The sequence below is a fragment of the Physella acuta genome, unplaced genomic scaffold (assembly GCF_028476545.2).
Source record: "Physella acuta isolate Inbredline_101_S28 unplaced genomic scaffold, ASM2847654v3 ptg001322l, whole genome shotgun sequence".
Classification (NCBI taxonomy): Eukaryota; Metazoa; Mollusca; class Gastropoda; family Physidae; genus Physella; species Physella acuta.
Genome location: NW_026732837.1, coordinates 537943 through 565382, shown reverse-complemented (window position 1 = coordinate 565382; position 27440 = coordinate 537943). Strand labels below are relative to the sequence as shown.

General features: G+C 39.1%; 1 protein-coding gene across 1 annotated transcript in view; it reads right to left on the bottom strand.

Annotated features, from left to right (window-relative positions):
* LOC131958371 (U3 small nucleolar RNA-associated protein 15 homolog) overlaps positions 1-27440 on the bottom strand; it is a 52053-nt gene that overhangs the window by 7134 nt on the left and 17479 nt on the right. The window contains exons 7-8 of the mRNA XM_059323373.1: positions 7868-8003; positions 5737-5821 (exon numbers count right to left, since the gene is read on the bottom strand). Of these exons, the coding sequence (XP_059179356.1) occupies positions 5737-5821; positions 7868-8003 (221 nt within the window). The remainder of the gene's footprint in view (positions 1-5736; positions 5822-7867; positions 8004-27440) is intronic.

Below are 27440 nucleotides of genomic sequence, written 5' to 3'. Positions count from 1 at the left end.
CTGCTAATACACTTGAACGAGTTTCTAAATCTCAACTTGCAACGAGCGATAACCCAACATTTTAAGACCAATGATAATTTTAATATAATAAATGCTTTTCATACCGAGATACATCACTAACGCCAAAATGTAGGTGTCAACTTCTTTTAGTTTATATTTCACAGCAGTTTAGTTAGAGTTAGGGTTTTAAAAATGAAAATTTCGAAACAATCTGTGGTCAACTGGAATCGAGCCATTAACACCAGTGATACGTTCGTAATGGGAATAAAAAAAAACAGTTGAAAAAACATAATACGGTACCAAGGGAGCTAAGCAATATAACCGTATGAATGACAGGTACCAGGGGAGTTAATCTATATCGCGGCATGAATGAAAAGGTACTGGAGTCAGAAGGAGAAAGAAACACAGGGCAAACGACTTTCCCAGATCTAATGTAACGTCGGGGTACAGACGGTTATGACCACTTCAATCTGTGCATCATTGCTTAGACAGCCATCTGAGGTGGGGGGGGGGGGGGCGGTTGGGTTTTGTTGCGGGGGGGGGGGGGGGGGGGGGGGGGGGGGGGGAAACACACTTTTTGTTGGGTGGCAAAAAAGCTCCGTGCGGGTAGTTAACCGGGATCCCATTCTTGTTAGTCCGGGTATGACAATTTCTTTTTCGCACCCCGCCCGGATTCGTACCGCCAGTGACGTGCTAACAGATTTTACCGTTTGATGTACTCACCCACGGGGTCGGCGATCCCATCACGTGCGACAAGGTCTGTTTACACGAGTTATAAAAAAAAATATCCCCAGATGCAAATTTCATTTTGTGTTTAATATGCCTACAGTTGGCACAAAGCTAGACATTGTGTTCTGTTCCTTCGGGTGTTTTGTTTCATTGTTTTCATTCCATTTTTTTTACCCCTGTCTCTAGGTGCACGCGTTTGTTACTAGTAGTGGGTTTATCCTCAACATAAATAGCAATTCAAATACTGTCCATATCAATTAACATTAATATTAGCAATGTCAATGTATTTAGTTAACTTTCATTTGAGACATAATAAAAAAAAAAGTTTTTTCAACCCCCCCCCCCCCCCCCCAGAAAAAAAACCTAACAACCTTAATTAAACTTGGTTCACATATACTGCAAGTCAAGCCAGGAGGAGCCAGTGTTTACCGATGCTCCTAAAAAAAATAAGTGTCACGTAAAATTTACTCAGGCTTTCACCCTCAGTTATCTTTCATTTTCATTTGAAACAAGAAAACGGTTAACATGGTTGTTAAAATCTAGACTAGTCATGGTTTGTTAAAAACTAATTTTAACGGATGTAGAAACACGTATGATAGATTTCTCCAAGGAGCATCAATTCATTTTTATACCTTCAATCAAAACATCAATTCATTTAAATATCCCTTATGAAACACCAATTCATATTTACATCTTCTACGAAATATCACTTCATTTTTACATTTTGCTCAACGAAACATCAGCTAATTTTTCCCCCGCATTTTCCTATATGCCAAACATCACTTCATTTTTACATTTTGCTCTATAAAACATAGCCCATTTTTGTAATGAACATAATTTTTTTTAAAGCGTGAACCCAATTTTTAAGCGCTATTTAAATAGATTGAACTCGTTTACAGCTACTTTTGAAGTGTTTTTCCTTGCCGGATTTCTCACTCGTAAATCTATCAACAGGAAACTCCAGCTTTATGAAAAACAAAATTAACTGCTTAAAGCGCGGGCTGCTGCCTCGTGCAGCCGACAGCCATTTTAGCTGTCACGTGAGGTGCTCAATGTTCATGTCAAATGGAAGTAATAGTTTTTTAATTACAAATTTACTTTAGCACACACAAAAATTCTTCGCGTCTAAGTAGAATAGATGAGGATTTGTGTACGTATTTAATCAGATATCGTTATAGATTTGCAGTATCCCATTAAACAAAAACTATCATGACAAAAAGTTGTACCGAATAAATACTTCGGGTTTCTTATCTTAGGTTTAAATGCAATTTTTTAAAAATACACGGTAAATTGCAGTGGAGAAACCGCGCTATTTCTAAGTCAAAATTATAAAATCCATGACAAAAATGTGTTTTCATTGACCGGTCAATGCTCGTCAGTGGTCATTGGGAAATACATAAAGACATAGCCAATCAGGCAGGAGTCGTGCCTGCAGCGAGATGGTGTAGGAGTCAGTGGATAACAGAGTATAGCAGACGCTGACTCAACTAGATGCGAGTGGGGGGAGAGAGGGAGAAAATCTCATACAAATCTCAGTTCCTCCAATTTTCCGAATTTCACGAAGTTTTAAAACTAAACATGTTCCCTACACCAGATACGCCCGACCGGGAGAAAAAAAAATCATTTAGAGGGTAATCATCTTTTCAATACGTTCTTTTAAAAGCTAAACTTCATTACAAGAGAATCTAATTTATTGTAACGTCACCAGCGACCGAGGTATCTTCCACCGCTGTACGGCTGAGAGTTTTAAGAGCTCTTAATGGGGGCGAGTCGCTCCTGTACCCTGTTTGTATCTAGTCGAGTTGAAAAAGAAAATTGTCATCAAGAGAAGCGAGAGGAAACCGCTGGCAGAGTAAGATTTTATCTCCGGATACCCCGTTTCTTCCTTTCATTTAACCTATCTGATCCACGTTTTCTTTCTTACACTTCTATATCCGCTTATAGGGAGAATAATTTCAAGTAATGTGAAAGGATATGCATCAAGTTCCAAGAAATTGTTTATGTTCTGTTAGTAAATGCATTATACTCCAAACTCATGGATATGTTTATCTTCACAAAAATACTGTACATCTTTGGGTGATTATCAAAAGCCTAAAAAAACCGACCAAATAACAGCCGTAATTTTATCTTAGTAAGGTTGAGAGATTGATTAATGTATTGTACCTGTCATTCATACTGTATCATATGATGGGGTATCTCGCACAAAGTGGATGAGATAGCTCGGTGTGCAAGGTTTTAGATGTGACTGTACAAATGGCATCTAGCCTTGACCAAGCCCCACCAGCTGACCAGATGAGGGTGACGGGAGAAGCAAGCCACCCCTTGTTAAAGAAAGCCGGTTCTGTATAATTAGCTGTCGAAGCACAAGAATCTTAGCGCACGCGTACTTTTTTTTCATGCTTGCTGGAGCAACATTTACTCCCCCCCCCCCCAACACACCCACCCACCCAAACAACTTCCAGGATGAGACAGACACTAGAATTTTAAGCAACGTTATTTGTTTTCATGCATGAGTGGGTAACCCCCCCCCCCCCCACCCCTCCCCGTCGTTTGGGTCAGGATGTTTGTTATTTCAAACCTGCTAAACTACACTCTTTAAGCCTTCAACTGTCATATCCAATACATACATGTGACTACTACAAAAGATAAAGATTTCTTATTGTCTTATCTTTTAGGCACCCAATTTTTAACTGACGAAATAAACATTTTTCTTGATAACCCAAATTTCTAAGTAAACAGATAAAGTTTTCATATAATACATGATCGTAGACCAAATGTATTTTCAGCTAGCATTAGGCTTTTGTTTTCACCTGGCTTTTCAAGAGAACAAAATATACTGGGAAGGAAGTACACAAAAACCAAATGTTATATTGTCTTAGGTAAAAATAGCGTGGTTAAAATAAGAAAGAAAAAAAACTCCAATACCAACAGAATAGCTCCCAGTGTATTATAAACAACAACTAGCTGGGTCGCTACAAGAGGAAGTGTCGAGATGGGGTGGGGTGGGGTGGGGGGGGGTAAACCCAACAAGTGATCACCCCTGTGATAAACATCTACAAACGCTCGGCAAATTTGGGGCTCATTTCACGGCAGAATTCACCTGACTGGGGGCTGCTTCAGACCCGTGTTCCTACACCGGTCCTCACATACATGCGTGCTGCTCACCTACATCATACGGTGGGGTGGGGGGGGAGTGAGGGAGACGCCACAATATCCACATACAACGTATCCACATCATACGCCGGAGGAAGGGGGGGGGGGGTGAGGCCACAATATCGACATAAACTTATCCACATTATACGGCGGGGGTGGGGGGAAGTGAGGGGGACGCCACAATATTGACATACAACTTACCCACATAACACGGCGGGGGTGGGGGAGGGGGGTGTGACGCCACAATATTGACATACAATTAACCCATATGGTCGTTTGTCAAAGGAAAGACAATAAATGTACAACTCAACAAAAACCACTAATCACACTGTACGCGTTTTAAATTGTTTGTTGTTGTATTATTATGATAAACAAGTTTTCTTTACTTTAATTAACATTTTGATGGTAATTTTAACTATATTGATGGTAATTTTAACTATACTTTTTATCCTACAGATAACTTAAAGACTTTTTTTTTGTAACTTTTACTTTCCTCAAGAGTAATTCCCCTGGTAAAACATAAAGGATACATATAGTACTACCAGCAGAGAGAGGGGGAGGGAGGGAGGGGGTAGATACTTAAGTACAGCGTAGGCCGAAAGCGATGCAGATGTTGAATATCAGAAGAAAATATTTAGCATTGAGCGCTGGTTAATGGGGGGTTCTAATGAGTGTATCCTAGGTTGATCCAGTTCAAATAAATGTAAAACATGCAGATGGCCGTGTGGAATGTTTGATAATTTCTACTGGAATAATATTAACTATTTTTTGCTTTACGTTCTTTTTAATATTAACGAATCCCGTAAAATAAAGTTTAAAAAGTGTCATTGTAGATTTTTTTTCTTCTCAATGGCAATTTTTTTTTTACGAAAAATAAAAAAATAAAAACAGCTGCTTTTAAATTGGCTTGAAAAGAAAGAGAGAAAAAATGTAATTAGTTACGGAGGGGGAAAATGTGAACGGGAAGAGTAGCTGAAAACGTGTGAAGTTCTACAGGGAAATGTATGTGTCAAGATGTGTGATTTGATTATGATTTCCCCCTCCCTCCCTCTAGCCCCTCCCCCCCACATCTCTCATCCGGAGGAGCCCTCACTTGGCTACATCACAGATGGTGTCTACAGACATTTGCTGGAAGCAGCGCGCGAGCGAGAGAGATGCGCTTTAGAGATTTGCCGGAGCTTTGATTTGATCCAAATTAATAGAACATTTCTACCATTTTCTTCCCCTCCCCCTCACCAACTCTATTAGGCGGAGCTGGCGGCTTTGCATGTGCTAGGGTTAAAGTAAGTCAGCTCCCAGCTAGCGCCGTTAACACGCATCAACTTTAATGCACACCAACTCTCAACTTGATGGGGACACTTAAAAGGGAGAGAGCGGATTTGAACCATATTCGATCATACGCTGGGATATAAAAACTTATCAAAGAGAACAGGTGGTGAAAGTGTCAACAAAACGCAACACAGACATGTGCATTTTGTTACTGACAGTAAAGTGGGACTCATCTGTCAACACATCATAGAAATCAAACACCTATCTTATCTGAAACAGATGGATCGAATTATCTAAAAAAAAAAACGTTAATGTTTACCAAGTGAATAGAACAAGATCATCATTTAAGCTCGGGGTTTGGGAGGTCACATACAATTAAAAAGTATCGATTTTTTAACCACAATATAAAAACTTGAATTTTAAAATTACTAGGTGATTAGACATTATTTTTGTGCAATTAAATTAATGTCGATTCTCTATGTGCGAACAGATAATGAAACAGATAATAAACACACAATCCTAACTAGGTTTATTGTGTTAATTAGATAAAATCGAAAGCAACCCAAGTGAGAAAAGTGAACTTACCGACACAGCATGACTGAGGATGGGACCTGAGTAGGTCAAGGTGTGGACCACTTGATACGAAGCGACATCGTAGACCTTCACATGCCTACACAGATTAAAAGAATTGACTTTATTTATGGATGGCTTCTAAACAAACACTTAAACAATTCTGGCAAGCCGTGTATTTTAACCGAGCAGGGTTCAGATTTAACTACAGGTCGGGAACTAAAAGGTACTCAAGTAGTACCTCAGTACCTAGCATTATTTATATGGATGTCCACACCTCCTACTAAAGACAGTTGAGCATTAGAGACAAGTACTCAAGCCAAGGATTTGCCAGAAGACCTTAGTGCTGAGCACTTTTGTCTACAGAGTACACGTTATCAAACTTCACGTGAACACGTTAAGTGTCCACTTTAAAAGTTTAGTCAACCATATGCTCTTTTGTAACTCGAACTGTCCTTTTTGTATCGCGAACTGACCATTTTGTATCTCATTTTCTCATTTTAAAGAAAATGGAACAGACACAAAGCATAATTTTTAAAAACTATAAAACCCCTACTAGCATTTAAAAAAAAAAAAATCTCGTTGGCTTACTTAATGGACGCCACAATAAATTTCTTAAAGCGACTAGTAAAATGCAATGATTGAAGTAAGGAGCACGTCAATAGAAGGTAAATTTACATCAACATGCAAGTAAAAAACCAAGACATAAAAACAAAGTTGCTATTTGAAAGAAATATGCGATTTGTCGTGGTACATCTCAGATAAGATGAAAGAATGGGTGGGGGAGGGAGGGGGAAGAAAAAAACACCGGAAGAAAATAACCCGAAGACACGGTGCACTCACCCCGAGTAGAAAAAAAAAACCCGGCTCACCAAAAGGACAGAAACAATTACAAACGTGTTGACAGATACTTTTTTTTAGAGGACTATAATTGATGCTCGTGCGATTTTACACCCTCGGGAACCCCTTCGGCTGAAGATCATATCAATGAAATAACGAGACAAATAAGCGTCACTTCCCCCTCCACCTCTCTACCCCCACTACATAAAGGCGGAGAGAGCGAGATGACTTACAGGGTGAAAAAAAAAACTCCCTTCCTGGCTCGGCTGTACTGTTGGTAGATTTTTATCTCGGCGAGCGTGTTTGGAGATTTACAAGACTTAACGATGCCGCGACGTTGTTTCATCCCCCGTCCCTAGACACAGTTTAACACATCATTTCCGAGCTATTTCACTTAGACATGTGTTTTTCTTTTAGAATTAAGCGCAATCTGCCCCCCCCACCCCCCCCCCCCCCCCAGTCCCGGGTGCCCCCCCTCCACCACTCCACCCACGCACCACCTTAAGCTGAGCCCTGCCCTTTATGTTTAGACATTAGTGTCAAACAGCTAGTTCTTGAGTTGTAAGGCGATATACACTTTACACACATTTCAAACCGCCGCCTTGAGAGATGAGTAATTAAAAGTACAAGAAAAATACAACTCATTAGATATCTGGAGTTTAAAAATTACAATTAAACTTAGATTTCAGGGTACGACGGTTGCTGACTAAACAATTTAAATTGGACTTGAAGAGTTGGGGCAAGCCACCGACAGGGACATGCACGTTTGGAAATCAACCACACAGCTTACAAGTCTGGTACTTTTTTTTTTTAAATTTGGATCGTAATAGTATTATCTTAAGTGTTCCAGACAATGACCGCTTAGGCTTTAACGCCCCCCCCCCCCCCCCCCAAAAAAAAGTTATTTCTTTATTTGGAGAGATCGACACTATAAGTAGTTTACTATTTTACAACAAATTAAGACGGAAGAGTTGAGATGGGTAGACGTATAACAAGTCTTGTTACATAGAAATCTAACGTCCTGATTAAAAAAAAAATTAGCAATGTTAACTCGCAGTCTGCCTCAACCTTTTTGACACAACAAAAACTAAATCAAGCCTCAAATACCCATTCAGGAAATGAAACATAAAATATAGGTGAGGACATGAAATGAAACATTAAATAAAACTGAGCAGTAGATTGTTTAAAAAAAAATGGCGGCTTTAAACTTATGTTTAAAGTGGGTGGCACTTGATCAATAAATAAAGCGATTATGAAACTCTGGTAGATGATTAAGTTGAGTTAATGAGCATATGGAAAAACTTACTTGTCCAAGGATGCAGACATAAAACGTTCGTATTTGCTACAGAAACAGAGCGAGGTAACTGTCTTGTGGTGGTTGTTTAATGTTGCCATCAGCTTGCCACCAGCTAGGGCATCCCAGATCTTCACAACGTTACCGCCTGGTGATGAGAGAATGTACAGTTGTTATAACACTATTACCTGATGATGAGAGAATGTACAGTTGTTACAACACTATCTCATGATGATGAGAGAATGTACAGTTGTTACAACACTATCACATGATGATGAGAGAATGTACAGTTGTTACAACACTATCACATGATGATGAGAGAATGTACAGTTGTTACAACACTATCACATGATGATGAGAGAATGTACAGTTGTTACAACACTATCACATGATGATGAGAGAATGTACAGTTGTTACAACACTATCTCATGATGATGAGAGAATGTACAGTTGTTACAACACTATCACATGATGATGAGAGAATGTACAGTTGTTACAACACTATCTCATGATGATGAGAGAATGTACAGTCGTTACAACACTATCACCCGGTGACGACTTCTAGTACTCAAATACAATTCAGAGGGGAAATCAATCTTAAAGGATTTTCAAACAAATAGTTAAGTGGCCAATAGTGGAAATAGTTGCCGTGAATCTGCAATAACAGAATACAAAACATTGTATTACAGGTTGTGCTCAAGTGCTTTCGATATTAACAAAATGTTTGAATTCGGTTTTCAATCCAAGATTAGGATTCAAAACAAATAAAATATGACTGTAGAAATGTGACAAATTAAAATATTGTTATTTTTGCTTATATAATAATGAAATGCGGTGATACTACTTTAAGTTTTTTATCTTTGTATTCATCTAATGCAGATAACTGGCTAGAATGTAGTATAAAGGTGTGCTAATATAGATCAACTTAAATCAAAAATATTTAAACTGAAATTCTCTCAAAAACTAGATGACCTTAAAAATAATTAAATAATGTAAAACAACATGCAAAGAACGTCTGCAAATATTTTACTACCGACCTCCGAGGGTAAAGGTTGTAATTATTTTGTTTCAAATAATTGTAAAAATGTCGCATTGAAATAGAGCAGAGAGCCGCCCGGCAAGACCTGGGGGCGTCTCCCCCCGCATGGCGGCTGACACAAGTTTGAAGGCTGCAGGTTATTGCGTGCAAGTATTCTCTTTCATAAGCGCTGATGTCAGGTGGCGTTAGAGCCAGGCCGCTACCACAGGAAACCGCCGCAGTTTGCAATGAAGTTTGATCGTAACAAACCCTTACAAGCCGGGAGGTTTGAGCCAACATCAGCCTCAATATCACAAGTCATCAGCCAGCGGGTATGTACACACCAACAACACCAGCCGGCACAACAACATAACCACATTCTCGCGTGATCTCAGCTGACAGTAAGGGCAATCATGTCAGAAACAAGCGGCATTACACGCTTTAAAATACAAAGAAATCACCCTCGCATTTCGTCTCTAGGTCTATAAGACTAGTGATAATAAAACTCGAGAAAAGGAAGTTGTGGCTATCTTTGTGTTATGCTGATTGATGTCCATACACAACTCAAGCAACTCTATACTTTTCAATTTGCTAAAATAGAAACAACGGAAGCAATTGATTGCTAATAACGAGTTTACCATTAAAAAAAAAAGGTAAAATTCTTTAAAATGGCAGACGCCGTGTCGCACCCTTCATCAATAGGTGCAATACAATTTATTAAAATATTTTTGTTTCATACCTAATTTAAAAAACAAACAGCTCATAAATTTAGTTTCGAGTTTAAAAAATGAAGATGAGAACGACGAATTGACTGATTTATGGGGAGCGAACACAACCCCAATACACCCGCTCCGTTCACCCTAGGAACCAAAAGTCGGCTGATAGTCTGCGACTCGCATCACTGCTTTGATAATTACGTCTTCCGGTGTGGAAACCCGGCGATGATGTTAACAATAGGGCTGGTAAGTAGGTCACCAACCAGGTCTGTGGCTAATGCAGGTTTTATTGAGCCGTAAAGCTGGTTGGTGACCTACTTACCAGCCCTATAGCTAGCCACATTGCGCGTCTCATTAAACCTACAGAGAAACCTCTGTGCTAGAGCTGGGCTCGCCTTCACGGACCACCAATAACTGCAGTCGGCAAAAAAAAATATAATTCTTTTACACAAACACAAGATATCTCGATAAGATCGCGTAGAATACAAGACGATGTACAGTATAAAAGCGAATTTACAATTGGCAGAAGCAATTAGCTACACATTTCAAAACATTGGCATCATTGTGAAAACCGCCAGGAAATGTGATTTGTGACAGGGAGTTTCTAAATGACATAACATTGGGATTAAAAGAAAATCAGCGAGAAGTCAAATCACAACAAATCAAGTCATAGGAGCTAGGCGTTGTAAAATGTTTCCACTGGGCTCACAAGTAACATCAATTATAACATCATGAAATCGAGTCAATATATTGCAAATCATGTTATAACGAGTTTTTCTACAACATAATTAAAAAAAAAATACTAAACATAAAAACGTGTATTTTAGCGGAGTTCTACCACGCGCAAACGTAGTGTTTCAAAGTTCATTAAATGATAAAAAAAAAAAAAAAATTGACATATTGGCCGCACATGATTGAAGATCAAGATACTGGCACAATTTCAGGACGATTTACCTCTTACATCACGCTATTAAGATTGGAGCAAAATCTGTCCTAAAGCTATAAGAAAACAAGCAACTGAATTAGGAAGCAAGTGAAAAATATATAAGTATATATAATAAAAAAATCTATTTCTCGCCATATGTAAACAGAATTCTAGATGATCACAGCATCTAGATTTCCCCCAACCGACTTCCTGGTATCTCGATCCTATCTCGACCTCCCAGGCTACAGGTTAACACCGTCTACACTACCCTTCATTGATAAACGTACAGTAAAATCTTTGAAAAGAATTTAACTACGTAAACAATAAACGTTATAATAAGTTGCAAAGGTGTCACCCTAACGTCATCTCAACAAAAAGACTACCAGTTTATTTTCGCAACTGTCACAGTAGTTCACTATAACTATTAATCAAATGTATAATCTTAAAAATATAGCTATGCCACAACGCAACATTCGTATTTAAGAAACAGGCTTATTATGAAAAGAATACATCATAATGGGTGGCCATTTTATTTATAGACTTTAAACCGTGTCTGGTTTTATCACAAGGCTGACACAACGTAGCAGAATGTAAGCAGAGAAAAAAGTGTATTTGTGTGGGGGGGGGGGGGGGGGGGGGAGAAGAAGACTGGAGTAATATGAATTATGTACACAACGCAGAAAGTGTAAGGGAAAAAAAAAACAGGATATTATATGAGGAGCAACTGATGCAAGCAATGTCAAAAAACAAATATAAAATCTTGGATTACAAGCGATATGTCAAACAAGAAAGCGATCCACGCAGCATCTTGATAGTGTTGGTAAAACCAATGAAGGAGAAACAGGCTAGACTGGTACCTCGTGTGTCAAAAATTGTTTATTAAAGAAAGAAACAAATAATAACAAAAGGGGAATACACGACCTGGAGATGGAAGAAAGAGCAGAAAAGTCAAAAATTTACATTTGACCTAGGTGACATAGATCCTGGTCTCTGTGTATAGAAATATCACAGACAACAATAAATAACGTTTAAAACTTAAACAGTTTCCATGACAACATACAGAGAGAGAGAGAGAGAGAGAGAGAGAGAGAGAGAGAGAGAGGGAGAGAAATTGCTTGCTTGTTTCCCTTGTACGAGCGTTCAAAGTCACCATAACAAACCCAAGTAAAAATAAACTATATAAAAAACTTTTTTTAAAAACCACGTTTTTCATGTGTAGCAACGGACTAAAAAGGAGAAAATAAAATACTTAAAAAAAACTTTTTAAAAAACCACGTTTTTCTTGTGGACTAAAAAGTAGAAAATAACTATTTACATACATTTGATGACAAAAAAACGTGGGTACGTTCACCATCAAATTTCCCGACCCATCTGCCCGACCCACGTTTTTTGTCATCAAATGTATGTAAATAGTTATTTTCTACTTTTTAGTCCACAAGAAAAACGTGGTTTTTTAAAAAGTTTTTTTTAAGTATTTTATTTTCTCCTTTTTAGTCCGTTGCTACACATGAAAAACGTGGTTTTTAAAAAAAGTTTTTTATATAGTTTATTTTCTACTTTATCTAATGACTTGATTAAGTATGACTTGACTAAGTGTTTATAAATACACGGACTAAAAATCTTGAGCGACCAGGATTCGAACCTGGGTTGTCGCGGCCACAACGCGAAGTACTAACCACTATACGATCACGGCCAGCGCGGTCACATCGATTGGGGCCGAAGTAACTGTGTCAATAGGCCTCCAGTCTTGTCGGTATCTTTAGAAATCATGTCCTCAATTTTATGGTCCTTAGGGCGTAATTAAATTAAGCTAATTACGGTCTCTAATTGCTAGTTTTTATGATTGCATCTGAAATTGTTAGGCGAAAGTAGCCTGCATGCCAAATTTCAGAACTATAGAACAATCAGAAGTGGGCTAATTTTCGATGTCAATTTTAACAACAAACACACGCGAAGCTGAGTTAATAAAAACGTGTTAATAATCAGCAAATTATGTCGCCTCTTTAAAACTGGAGTCTAAAAATTTTTTTTTTTAAATATTCAAAAGAGAAGAGAACTCAGAAAAGGAAAAAACAAAAAGTCAAAGACGACCCATTGAAAGAAAATACGTTCTGTAGATGATATCGTGTCATAAGCAGGGAGGTGGCTTCTTTTGATAGTCCAAACGGTTTCAAAATAAAGTGTCACACAAGCCCCTCTTAGTTACACTAACACAACTACACTCGTCAAGACGGTGATGATAGAACAAACAACCGAAGTCTACCAGGCAGGGGCCAACATTTCCAGGCCAGTTGTTCCACAACATAGATTTAGTCATGATATTTGAACCAGCGGCGATGAAAGGCTGGAGCTGCCCCAATCACACAATCAGGTGACGCTGACACGTCAAATAAGTGAAGAAAGCTTCTGCCCGTCCTTACATGTGTGTTTCAAGTTTTTTCAGCCTGCCGTTACAAAACGATGCTTCATCATTCACATTTAACACCGAGCTATCCAATAAACAAACAAAAAACTTAACGACGCGGTTAACTTTTCTTTAAAAGCTGGCATTATCATATATCCCCCACCCCCTGCCCGTCTAAAACATCTTAAATACCCACCTCCAGCCCATCTATAATCTATGATATCCCCACCCCTTCCCGACTATACCGTCTTAAAACCCCACCCCCACTATAACCCCTGATATCCCCACCCCCTGTCCGTGTATAACCAAACATAGAAACATTTAAAAACATGTACCGGCCCGATGGGAAAATCAGACCCATCGACGCCAGTTGACGGTTGAATAAATAACCCAAGTAAAACAGCTAAGTAAGAGCGGCAGTCGTTAAGTCAACATTGGCCCACGTCTTCACTAGCCTGTAAATGAGGGACGCTCCGTTGACCAACTCGACTCCAGGAACCACGCAAGATTGAACTTCTTAAGTTTGGATTTTCTTTCTTTTCTTTGCATGCATGCAGCGAGCCGGGGAAATGTTTCGAATACTAAACTCAGGTATCCAACCACACGGGATATCGTTTTCACCCTAATGGATTGGAGTAGATTCCTATAGTAAGGATAAACACCATCAATGGGGGAGAAAAACTGGATACAATGAAATGTTAGAGGAAGATTTCAACTGACAATGGCGACCATATAATGTACATTATAATACAATATATTCATTTTCCTTTTATAGTCTGAACATGAAAAAAAAAAACCAAGTCCCAAATCTAACAAAGATATTTGACTGAGCTAGTTACAAACACGTAGAAGTAAAACATATTTTAACAATATTTTGTTTTTAAAGTTGGCACACATTCCCCAACCTATCCCATTACATTTCTTACTAAGCCGTTGTACCTGTGTATAAAATCTTCTGCGACACAGCGCCACGGGCCCAACAAATAAATATCTTGTTATTAAACTACTGTTTGGGGTAGGGGGTAGGGTCTGACATGCAGGGTTTGTATTCATTAGTCCACTCCAATTAGACAGTACGCAGTTGACACTAAGTAAAAACACGAGGAGCTTCATTCAGTAACGGAGGTCACGTGATCTGTCCTTTTAGTTTGATAAGAATAATAATAGTATCAAGTTAAACAAAAATGGAATCTACAGTTAAAAACTTACATTACATCTGATGTCAAACAAATACGACACTAACTATTTACATAATTTTATTTCTGATCACATGTTGTTTGCATTAACGAACTGGAAAAAAAAAATTTAAGTAAAAAAAATGAAGGAATTTCATTTATTTTCTCTTAAGGACGCGTTGAGTCACAACACTGTTCCCCCTTCACCATCTAATTTCTGTTGAGGCACATGAAACAAAGTGGGTTCGTCTTTAAAACCGGGTCAGGTGAGTGAGTGAGCAAGAGATGCTAGATTAGTGTGGACATTCCAGGTGAAAGCTTTAGTTAAATACAGAAATAAAATGAAAAACTCAAACCTAATGGCGTCATAGAAAATTGTTATTTAAATATGATTACCTGTACTTTTACAGGTATTTAAAAAGCGACAACGGTAGGTTATTGGTGGTTCTGTGCTAAAGGGAAACAAGATATTGAATAATGAGAAAACCAAGGGTGGTGACGACACGGGCAGATTTATTGCTCTTGTTCAGGTGGGGATGTGGTAGTTATAGTGCTGTTAGGTCTTTTTTTTCTCCTCCAGGTGAGGCTATTGTCGTTATAGTGCTGTTAGGTCTTTTTTTTCAGGTATGGATATTGTCGTTATAGTGCTGTAAGCTCTTTATGTTCATATGGAAATATGGTCGTTTAAGTGGAACAGCGTGACCGAGCGGTAGAGCATACGACTGCTAACCCGAAACTCTCAAGTTTGAATTCAGATTCATGTCCAAAGAACGTCTCTGAGTCCACCCAGCTCTGATGGTTACCTGACTCCCGTTAGGGAAAGTAAAGGTGACCGTGTATAGTACTCACCACACTATCCGCTCATTTGCAAAGCTCAGAGACAGGTGAACTTTACTTCACTTGACCATGGGCCGTTAGGTTTGAAAGGGAACTTTATTTACTAATGTTGCTATTAGTTCTTTTATTAAGGTGGAATTATGGCCGTTCAAGTGCAAGGTCTATATGAATCATTCATTCATCTAAACGTTATGGGATTTCAGTCTAGTTAGTTCTACAAAAGTGATCACTAGCTAATAATAATTTTGCCACCCTATGGAGGAATTAATATTTTACGGCTGAGTTAGAAGTCTCGGTCATATTGAAGCGAATGTGTTTTCAGTATTGGATGAATGTTTGGACGCTTTAAGAAAGATGGTTTGAGTCACAGACAAAACGTCACCAACAACACTGGACATCGGTCACTATACGCCACTCATCAATTTACCGGTAAAACATATCAATCGAGCCATGCTAATGAACGATGGCTGTCGAAACCCCCACAAATCCTTGTTCTCCGTGCTCCAGCCAACGCTACACGTCAAGCTGGCTGTGACGACGTCACCACAGGACGGGTGTGAACAGAACAGATTAATTCGTACTGCGTGTACCTTCACATAAGACGGGATACCCAATACTTGCACGACAGCCCCACCGTCAGACGCTCGCCCACCTCCATCATCCCCCACCCCCCTAAAAAAACCTGCTAGACGGTAGGATAGAATGATATCAGTACGGATAATTGGTCCCTCAGGTGAGTAGGTATACAAACAAGGCATGAATTTAACGGTATCCCCAACACGGCGGCGGGGAGCAGCACGGTGCCGGCAGCTGTTCTGCAGCTGTGGTCCTCAAATAGATGCAATTAAATTCATTTTTTCCTCTCAACGGAATTTATGACATGAGTGGCTGCTTTTGTTATTATCATTACTGCCTTCCCTATAACGGCCAGGGAAACGGTTTACTAATTTAAGAAAGAATGATTCAACTTTTGCTTTTACCAACGAGATCAGTACAGGAGCTGGTGATACAACGGCATTGCTGCTCCATACATATTGTAATCAATAGAGATTGATGGATGGATGGATGGATGGATGGATGAATGGATAGATAGATCCATCCATCCATCTCTTTTGATTACAATATGTATGGATGAATGGATAGATAGATAGATAGATAGATAGATAGATAGATAGATAGATAGATAGATAGATAGATAGATAGATAGATAGATAGATAGATCGATGGACGGACCGACGGACAGACAGACAGACAGATAGATAGCTAGATAGCTAGCTAGCTAGCTAGCTAGATAGATAGATAGATAGATAGATAGATAGATAGATAGATAGATAGATAGATAGATAGATAGATAGATAGATAGATAGATGGACGGACCGACGGACAGACAGATAGCTAGATAGATAGCTAGATAGCTAGCTAGATAGCTAGCTAGATAGATAGATAGATAGATAGATAGATAGATAGATAGATAGATAGATAGATAGATAGATAGATAGATAGATAGATAGATAGATAGATAGATAGATAGATAGATAGATAATCAAATATCATTCATTAAAAATAGATTTTTAAAAATAGTAAAACACTTAAACAACACACGTGCTTATAGTAAAGCCAGCCAAAGCAAAGACCGATTCCTTGGATAGACCTTCCAAAATAAATAAATTTAAAATGCTGCAAACATTCCGAAAGGAGGATTTCATCTCGCATGAATTTTTATCCATATGCACACATTGATTAGCCTAGAACTGACATCAGAAAGCAACATTTTTAACGTTTCAAAAATAAAATAAAAAGTGTTAATTAGTTTCGGTGGTTTGATTGCTTTTCAGTTTGAAATAGATCATAAGAAGTATGTCTTATGGGTAATTTTTGTCAAAGTACTTTAAAACTGGAAAATATATTAAAGGATTTCTCTCCTTCGGTACATTTTTGTAATTTCCACCGCCTCTAGCGTTGTATTAGATAGCGCTATGACATCCACAGTACAGCTTTGGCAGTGGTTCTTAACTTTTTAGGGGTACCGAACCCCAACAGCTTCATATGCGCATTCACCGAACCCTTCTTAATAGAAAAAATAACCACTAAGACTGGCTCACCGGACCCCTGGGGTTCGATGGAACCCAGGTTAAGAACATCTGTGTTAAGGCCTAATTTAAAACTTGCAGCGATAATAAGAAATGATGTTTAATTCACCAGTGTCAACTTTTCAGGACACAAGCTCTAGATACTGATATTAGGAAATAGGCGTAAAGCTGGATATCATTCAACTAACAAAGTGAAAACAGCAGAACACAAATTAAAATTGTGACTTTTGAGCAATAGTTTAACTTGATGGAGACGGCATAAGTGAAAACAAAAAAGACGCCAAAATCAATGAAATCCCGATGAAACTAGTACACTTCTCAATCATAACCGTAAGAACCCATTCGAACACAAGCCCAATGGAGCCAGCACCTATTGATCTCCACTGATGAGCGTCGACTACTCACCACCCACTCTAAAACAAGTGGATTTCATTAACACTACCTCAAGCTGTTCATGAGCTGATGGTCCGGGCTATTACACGGTAGTTCTAGTAAAAAAAAAATAAATAAAAAAAAAACATTGACAGTAAATGATCATGCGCCAGGTATTCCACCAAATCAACCACTGAGACATTGGTGATTGAAAAACAAGTCAATCGTGGACAGTGTTCATATAGGGAGTTTAATATGTTCTTCTTAGCCAAATTAAATATGAAATGGTCTAAACAAGAAACAAAAATTATAACGATGGCTGTTATTTAAAAAAAACGAGTTCCAGGAACTTCACATTTTTAAAAGTAACGTAACAACCATCGAACTTTACAGTCCACGTGGCAGGTGAAGCAGAGTTCACCTGTTTCTGTGACCTCCACATTGGAAGGAATAACGTGGTCAGTATTATATAAACTAACTTTAGTCGGGTACCCATCAAAGGTGGTGTTACTTACGGCCCATACTAACATGGTGCAGCTGCTCATAGAGCTGGGCCTACTCATGGATTGTTGGCCAGTATCTATAGCGTACAATGTCACTGTATTAAATACTCGCATCCATAAATAATGTGCAAAATATATTAAAATATATGACTTGTCTTGTTTTTCAAATGTATTTCTTCTGACCATTTACAAGGTTAAACAAGGATCGAACCGTGCGCTGAGAGACATTTCCCAAAACATCAAATGTTTAAATACCACCTTTCAGCAGAGACCGTGACTTATGGCAGGAAGATGCCTGGATGTAATGAATCCGCACGGATGTCCCAGAAGCTAATTTATTTTCTTCAACAATCCTACAACTCGCCGAGTGTTGGAACTCATTGGAACAAACCTTAGGGGTGGAGGCGTCACTAGTCTTCGCCGTGGCTTTATTTTACTTTATAATATTTGGAAGCACGCGCATGCAACTTCAACAAAGTGTATAGTTACTAAACGCCTGGTAGCCAACCAAAGGTCAAGTTACAAAAGATGGCAATAAAAAAATTCATTAGAAAATACCAAGAGAGGCTTTAGGAAAATAAATAAAAAAGCGGAAGAAGCAAGAATGGAAGAGTGAAGATTTTTTTTTCTTCTCTCCCTTTATTCGAGCTTTCATTTTGAAAAATTGAAGAAAAAAAAATTACAGCCCTCGCCCTCCCCTCACCCCGCTACAGCACACCTGACAACCATTCGTCAAGGTAAAGCTGTTTTCGGCGCTCATCGCAATAATAGATTATCATAATCGTTTAGTAACTCAATTTATTCAGCTTTGAGCTCAAATCGTTCCAACGAACTTATGACATAAACAGACTTAATCTTAAAAAAAAGATTTTTAAAAAAATATTCTAGCGGTAGATTTTTTAAATAATAAACTAAGCTAGCTTAAGATTTATAACTTCCATTATCTGAAAGGTGTTAAGGACAAGAATTACTTCTTAGTTAGATCCTACTGAGGTTACAACCTTACCGTTTAACAGTGTATAGGAACTACTGACCTACAATAACCTGGGGTCACTACACGGCAACCAAACAATACTGGCGAGGCCACAGTTATAAAAAAATTCATAAAAAACGTTTTAATAACAAGCTTTTATGTAATAATGCACTAAAAAGTAGAAAATAAATTATAGACTACTATTTAAATAACTATAAAGAAAAGCGTGGGTCACTTTAGTATCTATTGGATACCTTTACTAATGTTAAGGAAGACACCCACGCTTTTCTTTATAGTTATTTAAATAGTAGTCTATAATTTATTTTCTACTTTTTAGTGCATTATTACATAAAAGCTTGTTATTAAAACGTTTTTTATGAATTTTTTTTCAGTACTTTACATGTTTTATTTACAATAGAGTTATATGACTAAAAACCATTGCGCGCCTACTGAACATCACGTTCAGTAGGCGCGCAATGGTTTTTGAACGCAGCCATTACGTGATGGCGCAGCTATTGAAGGTGATGACGCGTGTGGTGTGGTTGGCTAGATATGCCTACTAATTCGGTCCAAATTTTAATTAATTCATTAAAAATCAATTAGGCATCCAATTAAGTCAAATTTAGTTTCAGATTGCATTGTCTTCATGTCTTGACCCACGTGCCAAATGTGAATCGTATCGGTCAAGTAGAAGTTTCCGAATTTTCACTCCTGTGTTTCCGTCTAGACTGACGACAGAGGAAGTGAGTTAAATAAAAGCTTGTAAATAGCTTTAATTCTTGCCAAACTCTTGACCCTAACAACACCCTCCACCTTTCTCTAGTGCTATTTTGCCGTCTGCCTTCATCTCTTTTACTATTACTTTTCAACGAAATAAAGTATTTTCACAGAAGCAAACGTAGCCCCATTTAATTTGGCAATATATATAAAAAGCTTATTATATTGGGTTAATGTTCAGATAAAAAACTTTCATACAAGAACCATTAAGCGATAAGATCATACAGTGAATTACACGGCGCTTTCATTTTCATCATTTCGTCTTTATTTGAAGTCTTCAAATACGCATCAAAACCATATCGTATAAAAATATCATTTTAACTGCCGTTTTTTAAATGCTACATTTTTACAGCTTTAAAATTTCAATTTTATATTCTTCAATATAAGTAATAATGAGAAAAAAAAAATTCGTTCCCCGGAAAACTGTCTTGGGGCCGTTGCTAATGGAGCGTAGCGAGATGTCTGCTAAATTCATCAAGGAGAGGAAGCGGGCGGCGACCGGGGTTATGCATGCATTACCCGCTTGATTTCCGTATCTAACACTTTCAAAGAATGAAAACCTCTCAAGAGCTAGCGGCTCCCTGCGCTCTACGTATCCATCATTAAATTGCCACGTTCTTGATATTTCATATTTCAGACTACCGGTAGGGCTGGAACATATTTTTTACTCATTACTAGAGGGGTGGTGGTGGTAGGAGCATTTAGTCTTAGCGTCCATAGACACTTGTGTAGAGCTGCCATTTTTTAACGGCTTATGGGTAAAATTCTGAGACGCCGTGGTCGAGTGTTAGGCCATTTGTCTGCTAGCCCGAAGGTCTCGAGTTCGGATCTGGGTTTGGACTTACAACTGTAGGAAGTCCTTGGTCTAACCAGTTCTGATGGGTACCTGACTAGCTTTGGGGAAAGGTGGCTGGGCATAGAGCTGACTAAACCATCCCTTCACAAGCCGAGAGAGAAAAAAAACATACGAACTCTACTTCATCTGCCCAAAGGACGGCTGGGTCTACCGAGGCACTTGACTTACTTTTATGGGGTAAAACTGACTAATATAATTCACTGTGGTTATGGTACTTGTACTTTCAGGTCATAATAAAAAAAAAAAACCCGGTAGTGATCGTCGAGGCAACTAACGTAAAATCCAGCCCGTGTTAACAAACAATTTACCTAGCCTAAAAACTGGTGTTCACCTAACATGAGTTAACTCCATTATCATTGGCCTCCGATTAATTTCTCTTTGACGAGCCCACAACTCCACACACATGAAACGTTGCTAGCGGGTACAAGCGGGTAGAGGCTGTGGTCGTTGTTCTATAAACCCAGCACTACATCTCATTCAGGGTCTCAAGACAGGCCGAGATATCAAAGTCTAATAATAATAAAGGCGGCCCAGATCCGTAGTGGCAACATCGAAATTATATTTCTTGATGGCCCGGGGTGCTGACAAAATGATCCCCAACAGATGGTCTGGATGGGGCAGGAGGTAAACCGCCTATGGGGTGCACGGGCCGTTCCCCCACTACACGTCCAAAATTCCACGCATGTCGCTCCCGTGGACTTATCTTTCCCTTTTATTTTCCGTACCAGCAATACAATAAAAACCTGATGGCAATAGCATCTTATTGTAGTCAGATATCATTTCACCCCCTCCCGTCTTATTCTCTAGGAATTCCCGTACGGAGAAAAGAACGAGGTTAAGCGCATCTGTAAAGGGGGTGGGGGTGTGGGGGAGTCAGCCTTGGCGGTAATAAAATTCTTTAAAAATATGACGAGAAATTGTAGCAGGTCTTATTAATGAGAAACTTCACACAACAAGGAGGCACATGAGGTATGGATTAAGGGTTCCCATCCCTTTGTGGAGGGTAAATCAAAAAGAAATGCGTTTCGCCAGAATATGCATCGCAATGTTATTGGCTACCTGGTGGATCAGTGGTTCTGACTTCCGCGAATATTATCTGCACATTGACTCCGTTTGAACCGGCTCTAGAAGAATATCAGATATCCCCACCAAAAGAAATAGTTTCTAGATTAGCTATTTTTAAATCGAACTCAGTACATACGACTTAGTTTAAACCAGATCTGAGATATTCACCAACACATCTGACTAGTATAAAACAGAGCTAACAAATAAGTACTGTGAGAGCTGAACAGGTAAAACAGGATGGGGGTAAAGCCTTAATCACTTGAACGATTTTAATATCCAACACCTTTGGATATTTGAGTTTTAAGAAACCGGTGCTAAATGCGTGAAATTAGGTTTAACCAAATATGTTTTAAAAGTTCCCCCCAGCAACAAAATTAAGTAGCCCTCCCCCTCCCCGTAAAAAAGAAGTTAAACAGTTGAGTATAGCGGACGGCGGTGATGCAACTAATGAAAGGTGAATGGATGTGGGGAAAGGGGCGTGTAGACTCGTGCCTCTTAGCGCCTTGATTGGTTAGATAAGAAACATTTCACACCATTTGGTTTGTTTTAAAACGGGCGCGAGCAAACGTTAATTCGCTGGCGTGTAAACGCGATTGCCAGAATAATCTGACACCTTCACACCCAGGCCGAAACGATGCTGTTTACCGTAATGCAATTTGAGCGCATCTTTCAATCCCTTAACGAACTTTTCTCAAACTTGTAATTGTGATTCAAAGATTCCCGGGCTACGAGCTAGGCTAGGTGAGCATCTTGAGGAAAAACGTTACAACGACTGGCCCTTGCGCCTTCATTATTCGCTCCGTCGAAAGTTAATGCTATTTCATCCGGCTCTCTTACAAGTGTTTAGTCTTGCTGAAATTAAAGCCAACGCTCTCCGTTAATTGCTTTTCTATATGGGCCTACATCCTATGAACTATGCATGGGAAGTTTGCTCTTTATATTTGTCATAAGCCTAAACCAATTCTAACCGTAACCTGGCGACTGTCCCACGTAAACAAGTCATATACAAGAAAACTCCCCCTATTGAGAACCATTAAAATAAATATGGTTTACAATAACATGACAGTATCAAAGAATGAGTAAACGCGTCCTCTCTACCCTAACCTTTCCCGAAAATAACGTATCATAATTTGGTGGAATAAAGAAACGGCAAACAAACTTAAAAAAAAAAAATCTGTGAAATTCGCTAAAGTAAACGATAAATAGAGGATATTAAGTAATTAAAAAGGGGGGAAATGTCAAAGCTATTTCACGGCGATTAAACTTTTTACACAAGAAGGGAGCGTGCAGCGAACATACGCGCCATCCTGCCAGCCTGCGTGGCTCATCAACCAAGGCTTGAACCACCCAACCGGACATCCTAGCTAGAGGAGGTGGGAGGGTAGTAGTGGCGGTGGGAGGGTGGTATTAGGGGAGGTGGAGGGTGGTATTAGGGGAGATGGGAGGGTAGTATTAGGGGAGATGGGAGGGTGGCATTAGGAGAGGTGGGAGGGTAGCATTAGGGGAGGTGGGAGGGTAGCATTAGGGGAGGTGGGAGGGTAGCATTAGGGGAGGTGGGAGGGTAGTATTAGGGGAGGTGGGAGGGTAGCATTAGGGGAGGTGGGAGGGTAGCATTAGGGGAGGTGGGAGGGTAGGGGAGGTGGGAGGGTAGGTGAGGTGGGAGGGTAGCATCAGAGGAGGTGGGAGGGTAGGTGAGGTGGGAGGGTGGTATTAGGGGAGGTGGGAGGGTGGCATTAGGAGAGGTGGGAGGGTGGTATTAGGGGAGGTGGGAGGGTAGTGTTAGGGGAGATGGGAGGGTGGTATTAGGGGAGGCAGGAGAGTGGTATTAGGGGAGGTGGGAGGGTGGTATTAGGGGAGGTGGGAGGGTAGTATTAGGGGAGGTGGGAGGGTGGTATTAGGGGAGGCGGGAGGGTAGTATTAGGGGAGGTGGGAGGGTAGCATAAAACCAGGTGGTAGATTGGGGGAGATGGAGGGTAGCCGGGGTAACATTTAACTCATATTTAAATAACCCACTCACATCATAGCAAAGCACTGCATTTTTAACGCACAAAACTGGCTGCTTAAATATTGAATTTCATTAAGAAGTTCTTTCTTAAAATAAAAGAAAATATCTATTTCGGGGACTACTTCAATAACCCAACCTAGCTCAGATTTAATGAAGTTGAAAATGTAGAGAACCTGAAATCAAACAAAGCGTTCCAAACATTTCTAATGTAGTCATCCTAATATATAAAAGCCCAATGTGGGCACATCTCTCTCTCTCTCTCTCTCTGTCCGCAAAAAATTTTCGCCGGACATCACGTCAGAATCGGCAGCGATATATCGAGAATTTTTTACGGACTTTTGTTGAAAATAATATGTTAGATGTTTTAAATGTATAACCACAATTTTATTTAAAGAAGAAAAATAAAAATTAAAGGCGTATTCGAATGTAGAGAAACAGTATTATTTATGCAACCGGAAAAGCATTAATATATGTGAAAAAGAACGCATAAAACTGTGACGTCACTATTGCTTATACATTAACTATTGACGTCATCTGCCTAAATAGCGAAGATGTTAGTGTACATTAAACCACGCAGGTGGTGCGGGTTCGAGACACACCAAGTCAACTTGGTTAATGTATTTTTTTTTATTATGCTCGGGCTAAACTTAAAAAAAAATTCTTTTAGGAATCTAGATCTAGATCTAGATTGTCGGGTGTCCGATAGGGCACTTCCCGGCGCCGCAGGCGCTTCAAATTTGGCAGGATCTTGCCTTGGGGCGACAGAACACGGGGGCCGGTTGGCCGAAAAGTCTACGATGAGGGGGTCAAAACTGACCTCGACTGACCGGTACCTTATATGAGCTATAAATCGAAAAAAAATGTCCACGGATTAAACCTCTTCATAACTCTTGAGGTCGTAGACCGACCCTCGGGCGAATTAATTAAGCATGCAAATTCTCAATGTTTTCGAAAGCCTAAGCGAAGCTGGGCAGCATGCCTAGTTCAATATAAAAGTCCTTATGAGAAGAGTCAAGAGTGAACTACGACAAACAAACGGAAGCAACGAGATCAGAGATTTGTTTTCTTTCAGGCCGGAGTGGACTAGCACTGATAGAAAGCAACTCACCGCCATTCGTCCAAGTACCCTTACTTAAACATTAAGTGGCCCCAGGATTACATACTTGGAGATTTTAATTGTAGAAACTAATAAATCCCCGCGAGAGTGTTTCCGGTGAATGGAATCATCTTGCAGCCAATGATCTAGACTTTCTCATCCCCCGCGGCAAATTAGAGGAAATTTGAAAGATTAAAGCGGCAGCCCACGACATGTGGGTTGGCAATTTGAAAAAAAAAACGGGGTGGGGAAAAAATCATGAGGAAAAAAAAAACACTGCACTAGTAAAACTAAAACAAACTGACGCACCGTGAGCAGGGGGGGGGGGTTAAATATTAAACGGTATGTAAAAAAACTGGCTTGGAAATCAAAGATAAAAAAAAAGTAACTGGTGTTTATTTTAGAGAGTAAGAAAAATGTAGCCGGGATGATGAATAATCGCGGGCTGGGAGACTGCTCAAGACAACGTGAGATATTAAAATAGTATTGAAACAGGAGCGAGAAAAAATACCGGCAGGAGTGGGGGTCGACTCAACTCATTTACCTCCCTTTTTTCATATTAATCTCAAGTCTGGTAGCGCGAATACTTTCTGTGTTTTGACTGACGCAGGGAGATATGTTGGCACCAGAATTTCAGGATGCCCGCGGTATTCAATTACTGCTTAAATATGCGAGGGTTACTTTATTTCTTCATTTGGGCGACTCGCGTTGCTTTTACCTTCTTAAAAAAATACGGCTTTATATAAAAAAAGATTTGCAGGATTCTCATCAGCTAAATTTCTGACTGTCTTTGCCGAGTGCTGTAAATATCTTATTTATTTAGTTTTCTTAAGAAAATAATTACCAGTTTAGCAGGGAGATTAGGTTTGAAAATGTAATGAATATTTGACACCCAACATTTTATCCCCACCCCCAAATTCTGCACTGCTCTAGTGTAGAGATGACACAACATTTTTATACCCACCCCACCCCAACAGGTTCTGGGCAGTTCTAGTAAGGTATTACCTCCAAGGAATTTATATATATACTAGGCATGCTGCCCAGCTTCGCTTAGGCTTTCAAAAACATTGAGAATTTGAATGCTTAATTAATTCGCCCGAGGGTCGGTCTACGACCTCAGGAGTTATGTAGAGGTTCCTATGTGGACACATTTTTTTCGATTTATAGCTCATATAAGGCGCCGGTCAGTCGAGGTCTGTTTTGACCCCCTCATCGTAGACCTTTAGGCCAACCGGCACCGGCCCCCGTGTTCTGTCGCCCCAAGGCAAGATCCTGCCAAATTTGAAGCGCCTGCGGCGCCGGGAAGTGCCCGATGTCAAGCACCCAACAACTTTGCTTCATATATTATTGAGATTAGCAAATTGCATAGATAAACAAAGATTTCCAAAGTAGTTCCTTTCTTTATAGTCTAAAATAGGAAGATTCACATATTTAAAAAAAATAGATTTGACTTGGTGTGTCTCGATCCAGCACCACCTGTCTGGTATCAAGTACACTATCATCTCAGCTAATTAGGTACCTTTTAAAATATGGAGAATATAAGAAGTGTTTAAAAATATAACTTACACGAATATACCTATTTTTTCAAATTATTTTTTTTACCCAAAATTAGCCAGTTTCATTGCTAAACAAACACAGATTTCTATAAAATATTTAAGTCCTGAAAAAGTTTATTATAGAAATTTATTTTTGGAATAGATTCTACGGTAGATAGAGTCTAAATCTAGATCTAGAATAGATCTTAGCGACGTAGCGTCTAAGTGTAGATCTAGTTTTTGCGTAGATTTAGATCTAGTCTAAACTCGGAAGATGACGTCATCAGTTTCATGCTCTTGTTTTAGTGTTTTAGTGTAAACAATAAGCGACGTCATTGTTAAATGCGTTCTTGTCTCAAGTTTATATACACTTTTCCGGTTGCATAAATAATACTGTTTCTCTATATTCGAATACGCCTTTATTTTTTATTTTTCTTCTTTAAATAATTTTGTGGTTATACATTTAAAACATCTAACATATTTTTTTCAACAAAAGTCCGTAAAAAGTTCTCGATATATCGCTGCCGATTCTGACGTGATGTCCGGCGAAATTTTTTTGCGGACAGAGAAAGAGAGAGAGAGAGATGTGCGAACGTGGGGATTTATATATTAGGATATATATATATATATATTGTATAGACACTTCCTTAGTTTAGTGTTAGTAGACACTGAATAGAGTTTACAACAGCAGCACTAGTACCAGATGTGACAATTTCAGCACTAAGATGTTAACTAAGAACTAAGTAGGATGATTGACCTGAAGCAGAAAAAAAACAACCTATTCCCATGTTTAATTGACAACTTTGTGAACTACCTGAAAACAGAATGAAAACAGCAGAGGAAATCCACATATTCCATTCTAGCTGTCTTATGCTGAAGCATACATTAATCAAATATCTAATCAACTCTTACTATAGAGACTACTTTGTGCAACCTTCGTGTATTTTGACCTTATTACAGCACATTGTTTTTTACCTTATTTACAGTAAGTTTTTAAAACCTTTTTATGCCATTTTGTTTTTAACCTTAAATAGAGTTCGGCTTGGTCAGTAAAACTCATGTTTGCAAAAAAGAAAAGTTTTGAGTTTGAACTCAAGGGCAGATGAGGCTCGTTAGTTGTGGACAGCAACCCATCTAGGAGAGACAACTCCAGAATCAAACAATTGCTGCCGTGTAGTTTGTTCTTTATTTGGCAAAATCTATTGAAGCAAATCCAAACAGAAAATCAGGCTGAAATC